The 7,618-nt window shown below is 38.0% G+C and overlaps 1 protein-coding gene across 4 annotated transcripts in view; it reads right to left on the bottom strand.

Annotated features, from left to right (window-relative positions):
• Nucleotides 1-482: 482 nt before the first annotated feature.
• CEP126 (centrosomal protein 126) overlaps nt 483-7,618 on the bottom strand; it is an 81,388-nt gene continuing 74,252 nt past the window's right edge. For all 4 annotated transcript variants that reach the window (XM_004709064.2, XM_045297795.1, XM_045297794.1 and 1 more), the window contains 3 exons: nt 6,213-6,422; nt 3,576-3,640; nt 483-1,137 (listed from right to left, as the gene is read on the bottom strand). In XM_004709064.2, the coding sequence (XP_004709121.2) occupies nt 1,075-1,137; nt 3,576-3,640; nt 6,213-6,422 (338 nt within the window). In that variant the 3' untranslated portion in view covers nt 483-1,074. The remainder of the gene's footprint in view (nt 1,138-3,575; nt 3,641-6,212; nt 6,423-7,618) is intronic.

Below are 7,618 nucleotides of genomic sequence, written 5' to 3'. Positions count from 1 at the left end.
ACCAGGCATTAGCATTTTTTGGTGACTGATGTGCCGTTGAGCCTGGGAACCAAGGTTTCCAGGTGAAGACGGGCTGCGTGTGAACCACCTCCGCACTGGACAGCAGCATTTCCTAGGCCTGGTGCAGACAAGCGCCGCCATGAGGGCACTGAGCAGACGCGGGGGATGTGCACGCAGGGGATACGGACTTCCTGCGTGAGACCCAGACACAGGCCTGGCATCATGCAGACCTCGTGATCAGCAGCCCAACGTGTGAACGCTACGCCACCAAGTTGCAGGACTAGTTGGGGGAAGTGAAAAGAATATTTGAGACTATCATAAACAACTTAAAAAAATCATGTAACGTTTGTCTTTCCTTCTGGACTTTGAACTGCAAATGCTTGATATAAGTTTCCAGGCAGATATTCCTACTGGGAAAGAACATACTCAGATTGGGGAAAGAATCAGGCACTTTAGGTAATCCAGTTGAGATTGCAGTTTATTTTTCACACTTGCCATTCAGTCTCTTGTAAATTTTGTGCATGTAGGCCTTGTTTTAAAAGAGCAAATCTCCCCTGGATAAACTAACTGATAACAGTTGAGCAGAGTTGAGATAAGATTCCTTGGTAACATCTTCAGAGTCCGCGACCCTGCTAGTTCATAAACAGTTTACTATTCATACAGAATAGGACTAATTATAAACTTTTTATACCAGGGTACCAAAAGGTTAGATAATTTATTAAGAATTTCAGAGAAACAAAGCTTTTACAACTACAGCTAATACATAATTTGAATAGCAAAATAAGTTGCCTTTTATATTCAAATATAATGAATTTATATCCAGGAGCATGCTCATTAAAAACAATGAACTATTCCCATTCATTAAAAATGTATTTATCAATAAAATACATAATAAAGTATAATTTGTAGCATAAATGTAAATGAATTGATTTAAGTCCATTACCTATGTTAGGATTTGCCTTTATTTTTTGGTTAAGCACAGTGCTTTAAATCATTAACAAATGGAGGAATATATATTTACATAAGATCTCAAAAATAGTGATTCCATTTAATAGTTATTGTTATAATCCATCACTATTTTCTCTGCAGTCTTGATCCAGTAGCAGCAGGAGAGGACCTGGCTTGTGGCTGACTGTTCTGCAACACAGTTTAAAATACTATTTTACTGTCCTGTTCATGGAATTTAACAGGTAGATATCCCTATGGATTACAGATTTTAATAAGACGAAACTTAATCCCAAATCTCAGATGCTATATGAGGGTAAGTCTAAAGTACTGCTGCAAATCCTAGAAACCTTTATTAAACACAATTATTAAAATGTAGCACGAATCTTTCTCTACGTACCCTCCAACTAGGGCTTCTTCTGGAGGCGAGGTCTCCGTCTCTCTCACCCTTCCTCCACAAATCCCCTGTCTAATTTACACTATGTCCAAACAACAGTTTTGTCATCCTGATGGACTCAAATCGTGTTCCCTTTAAACGTTCTTTGAGATTTAGGAACCAAGAGAAGTCCAAATGGGGTAAGATCAACGCTGTACGGTGGATGAGGTGAGGTTTCTCAATGAATTCTTCTAGGAAAGCCCTTTCGACCCTCGAAGAATGAGCAGCAGGCGCATTGTGATCGACGTGATTCCTTGATACCTTTTTATCACACACGCAGCTCACCAGTGCAGCGTTCAACTTTCTTACCCTTCTTCCTAATAAGCCCCATGGTCATCCTGTGTTCTCCACAGAAGTTCACTAGGGTCACCTCTTTGGAATGCCAAACAAAACAACAACCATTGTCCTCCCATGTTTTGTGTGCAGACACCCTAATGAAACTGAGATAAGCGTATTACTGAGAGGACCTGACTGCACCCATCCACCAATCACAGAGATATGCATCAACCCGTTTTGTTTGGAGTAAACCTGTGCACATGTACACTTGAACCCCAATAGCAATACTTTTTGACTTACCTTTGTAACAACAAAACTCAAAATCACTATGTGTAAGTCATTGTACTAACTAAAATAATGCATAACATTCACTTTAACTACTAGTCAGATGTGCTTAAGAATTACTTTCTAACATGGGGGAAGGGAGACAGCGGTTGGTATGAGAGATGAAAATAATAACAATGCACAGTCTATGGGGGGGGGGCGCAGTAGGAGTGGAAAAGAACTGTTACCCAGGGCTCAATAGAAAGTAAATGTCTAGAAAAGAATGAGGGCAACATATATACAAACATGCCTGATTCAATTGATGTATGGATTGTGATAAGAGTTGTACGAGCCCCCAATAAAATGATAATAAATAAATAAAAAGTAGAACAACAACAAAAAGAATGACTTTCTATCATAATTTGCTGTGCAACGGTAAAAAGAATTTTTAAAATACAACTGTCTATATGAAATTGTGAGCCTATATAGTGCCCGGTGGGGAATTTTACATATATTGGTCTAGCATGCAGTATCACCTTAATTTGTTTGAATAACTGCCTCTTGGTCATGGTACAAGTTCTACAAGACCACAATTAAGGGTTCTGGAATTTGCATAGCCAATGAAACATACGCAAACATCTTTCTGGTTTATTTGCTTTCCGCCATGATCCATCTGATATCAGCAATATATCCCTTGCTCCACATCCCTTTCTGAATCTAGCTTGGCTTTCTAGCAGTTCCCTGCTGACCTACTGCTATAGTCATTGAAAAATTATGTTTATCACAATCCTACTCGTGTGTGAGTAACATTGGGAAAGGTGTTGTAGCAGGGTGGTACCCTTTCGCCATATTTAGACCATCTGTGTGCGGAGCAAATACTCCAAGAAGCAGGACTCTAAGAAGAGCAAGCATTAGGAGGGGAGGGAGCTCATTAATGACCGTGAGCTGCAGATGTCCCAACTCTGCTTGCTGGAAGTAAAGAGGACCCGGAGTGTTCGCTGATAAAGATCGAAGACCACAGTCTTCAGTATGGATTATACGTCAATATATTGCCAACAAACCTTCCCAGCTTGACCAACAAGCAACATCCTGATAAACAGACAAAAGATGGACGCTGTCAAGGATTTAATTTTACTTGGATCAACAATTACGCCATTCTCCCTAATCAGACTGTGCGTGCCTAGTTTGTATGTCCTGAATGCAGTGTTGGTGTCTCCTTCATATGTGTAGGTTTACCAGAGCCCAGTGCCAAGACAAATTTTTTTTTTCCAAAATAGTAATGTCTTGTTTTGAATTTGAAAACATAGAAGAGATATGATCAAAGAACGAGGCAATTACCAACATAACCTCGAGGACATTTTCCTGTTAAGCTAGTACTTTAAATTATTTGAAGACTGATCCCTCCTGTGACTACGCCTGTGACTGAGGAAGCCCTTTGGATGTAAAACTGTACATCGCAGTCTTTCTCTCAGAGGGATATCCGCTTCATTCCACGGCAGTACTTCATACAGAAAAGAGGGCTGAGGAGAAAAACTCTCTAAAGACCAGTTTCCATCTTATTAACACCCACCCAAGATCCTTACACACCTAAAATCAGGAGGTTTCCGAAAACAAGGGGAAACAAACAAAAACCAAACAATCTTTAAATACTCACCAGAAGTGGTATCATTTGTAAAATATTATTGATAGGTGGATTTTTGCAAACAGTTTCTTGCATATCTGAAATTGTACCATATTAGAAAAGATATAGTTAGGTATATAGAAAGAGAAAGAACTAAGCAATCAAGCATTAAACTCTAATGTGCTCAAACAGGTAAAATTGAGTGAGGAATTTTATTCCATTGACCACAGATATGGTCTTGAGAGTAGGAGTAATTTGATTAAAAACAAATACATGAAACTTTTGTTGATGAAAAGGAATTCTTAGTACCTTGAATTTTATTTAGGCTTCTGTCATCAAATGCTGGCTTTTCTCTTTCCTCTCCCTTTCCCCCTCCCTCTCTTCCTTATCCCTTCCTCTTCCTTTCCTCCTTTAAATAGAAGACGCATTCTGTCCTTGTAGTCTCTCAGTAAAGAACAGGGAATGTTGTAACCACAGCACATTGTTTTAGTTTGCATTTCTCTATGATGGTGAAGTTGGTCACACATTGACCTGCTAACTGAAAGGTCAGCAGTTTGAATCCACCAGCTGCCTCATGGGAGAAAGTTGAGGCTTTCTGCTCCCTTAAAGATGTACAGCCTAAGAAACCCAGAGAGCAGTTTTGCTCTACCTTATAGGGTCAACTATGAATTGGAAAGATTTGATGGAAGGGAGTCAGGTTTACTTTACTTTGGATTACTAAGGAAGCTGAGCATCTCCACCCCTGCTTCCCTTTATCTGTGCGGCCAAGAAAAACAAAGTTCCATTTCACTCTGCAGGTTACATGTCCTCAGGATAAAAGTGAGATGTAATATCCTCCGGAGTTTTCTGAGTTCCTGTCTATATTCACTTCCTAGTTTGGCAATCCTGTGTACTCTTAAAAGCTCCTGTATTTAAATTAAAAAGTTTTAAATTACTTTTCAGAACTTTTAGTTGTTTTTGATGGACAGTAAACTCAGACATCTAGCTTTTCACATTGCTGAAATGGCAGTGTTTGTATATTCCTATCAAAAAATTGTCTTTATATCAATGAGATAAGTATGGTATATTTAAGAATATGACATATTAAAATATATACTGAATAATTCCCTTCGGAAAACATTCATAAGGGTCAGCATATAGACCTGGAACTATTCATAGGCTATTTTTCTTCTTTTTTGTTTTTAATGTCATCTGTATAAGACAGGCAGGATAAACAATCCCGAGGAAAACACAACCGACTGACGGCTCCTGGGGGACAGGGGAGAGGAGGAGGTGGGGGAAAGGGAGAGGGGAGCCAGCATACCCAGGGACAAGGAACAAGAGATCTAAACTCAATGACAAGGAGGGTATATAATGCCTGGTGGGGTTCAATCAAGTGCAATGTAGCCGAGGGAAAGTACACAGTGCCAAATGAAGGTCAAACATGATAGTGGGACAGGAGGAAAGAAAAAGGAAATAGAGAAAAGAGGTAGGAGGCAAAAGGCATTTATGGAGGTATAAATATAAGCATGTACATATGTAAATGTATTACTATATAATGATAGGGATATAGGTCTATGTACATATATTTATAGGTTAAATGTTAAGGTAGCAGGCATACATTGGGCCTCTACTCAAGTCCTCAATACAAGAACACTTTGTTCCAATAACCAGGCATTCCATGATGCTCATCTTCCCGACACAATTGCTGGAGACAAGATGGGTGAAGAAAGCTGATGGTGCCCTGCTATAAAAAGATTTAATATCTGGGGTCTTAAAGGCTTGAAGTTAAACAAGCGGCTATGTAGCAGGGAAGCAACAAAGGCCACGTGGAAGAAGCACACCAACCCATGTGGTCATGAGGTATCCAGGGGACCAGGTACCAGGCATCAGAAGACCCCAAACAAATAATAATTTTGATGTGAACGAGGTGGGTTGGAATGGAGACCCAAAGCCTATCGGTAGACAATTGGACATCCCCTCACAGAAAGGTCACAAGGAAGGGATGAGCCAGCTAGAGTGCAGTATAGCACCCATGGAACACACAACATTCCTCTAGTTCTTTAGTGCTTCCTCCCCCTCACTATCATGACCCCAGTTCTATCTTACAAATCTGGCTAGACCAGAGCATGCACACTGGTACGGATAAGTGCTCTCAACACACAGAATCCAGGACATATATCCCTCAAGACCAATAATGAGAATAGGGACACTATGAGGGTAGATGGAAGGAGGGGTGGGGGAGAAGAAGAAAGGGGGAACCAATCACAGTGGATCCACATACAACCCCCCGGCCCCAGGGGGACAAACAACAGAAAAGTGGGTGAAGGGAGACAGTGGATGGAATAAAATATGAAACTAAAAAAAATTTATAAATTATCAAGGGTTCATAAGGGTGGGACGGAAGAGGAAAACGAGGAGCTAATACCAAGGGCTCCAGTATAAAGAAAATGTTTTGGAAATGATGATGGCAACATATGTACAAATGTGCTTGATACAATTGATGTATGGATTGTTATAAGGGCTGTAAGATCCCCCAATAAAATGATTTATTAAAATAAAATAATAATTACTTCCTTGATTTCAGTAGATGATAAAACTAGATAAGTTTTTTTAATGTTAGATCGTGAGTTAAAGCTATATACACACATTGGATAACATTTCTTATAAAAGGCTTCCTTCCACACTTACAATGCAATCTCTCATTGAGATGATTAAGAGACTGTAGGATCTTCTGTTCTTCAGCAGATAGTGCACACATGTTGGGCCTCTGGGTATTATTTACGGCCAGATTTGGTTTCTGTAGCTGCTTGCTATTCATGACAGCTAGAATTTCATCTTCAGGTACTGAGATTTTCACTAGATTTTCAGCCATCAAAAACTCAGAAGTACTATCTGAAACTGTAGAAACTGTACATTAATTACTGTTTTTTGGTCCTTTTCATTCCGGGACCAGCCTTAACACATATTTCATTGAATTATGTGTGTACATACTCATTTCACAAAGAGACATTCTATTCTGTTATTTTGCATTTTATGTATCAGGATTTGCTATATCTACCTCTTTTTCATTCTCAATTAAGAAAAAAAGAAGAGAGGGAGATTCAAAATGGTGGCAATAAACTTCAGAGTGTTTCCTTAAATTAAAGAAAAAATACATAATGCTCAGATTATTATTTTTTAACAGTGGTTGAAACGTATTGAAAAGAGTTGTGCAGTCATACCCACAATCAATTTTATGTTTAGATTACTTTTGTGTTGTATTTTTGTTATTCAGTGGAGAAGATGAAGTAGATTGTTTATATAAAACAATTAAAATGAGTTCTAGATAAAAGGATAAGAACAAAGGAACTTGGAGACAGATTACAAATTAGATGATCAGCTGAAGAGAGCCTCCCCTAGAAATGAGATGTAAAAACTTGACTTAGGATCAAAGAAGCATCAAAAAGTTGGCAGAAGGGAAAGATGACTAAATAAATTAATTGTTTTAAAAAGAATCAAAAAGTTTTTAAAAAGAATCAAAAAGAGTTTCACTTTGCATCATCTATTTAAGCTAATCTCAAAGAAACTAAATAATTAAATTTCAGGAATTGAACTATTAGAACAACCTAGAGAAAAAAGAAATAAACATTTGCTAAATTTCTTAGTTGGGAAAGGTCTTTTAAGCCCTATAGAAATCACAAAGAAAAAAATTGAAAACATTTATTTAAGAACAATCTTCCATTACTGGCTTTAAATTTTTAAAGGGCAAGACTTTTGAATGTTTTGGTTATTATTGTATAGCCTGTATCTATATTAGCTTTTAGTCATCACTTACTGAATGGAAATACATATTAAGACATATGTAAAGATACAACATTAGTGGAATAAAATGCAAAAAGAGTTGTGAAAATACTTGAAAATAATTAAGGATTAAATAAATCACAGAAATCAGTAGGAAAATGCTAAAATTCCAATATCTAAGCAAATAAGCAAAAAGAATATGAATAATATACCAAAAATAGATCTATGAGCCTACATTTATAGGTTTAGTATTAAGGTAGCAGAAGGACATTGGGCCTCCACTCAAGTACTCCCTCAACACAAGAATACTTTCT

Source organism: Echinops telfairi, unplaced genomic scaffold (assembly GCF_000313985.2).
Source record: "Echinops telfairi isolate 266 unplaced genomic scaffold, ASM31398v2 ScPeMD7_7421;HRSCAF=8459, whole genome shotgun sequence".
NCBI classification, from domain to species: domain Eukaryota; kingdom Metazoa; phylum Chordata; class Mammalia; order Afrosoricida; family Tenrecidae; genus Echinops; species Echinops telfairi.
Note: the sequence above shows the minus strand (reverse complement) of the source record. Positions and strands in the feature narration are given on the sequence as shown.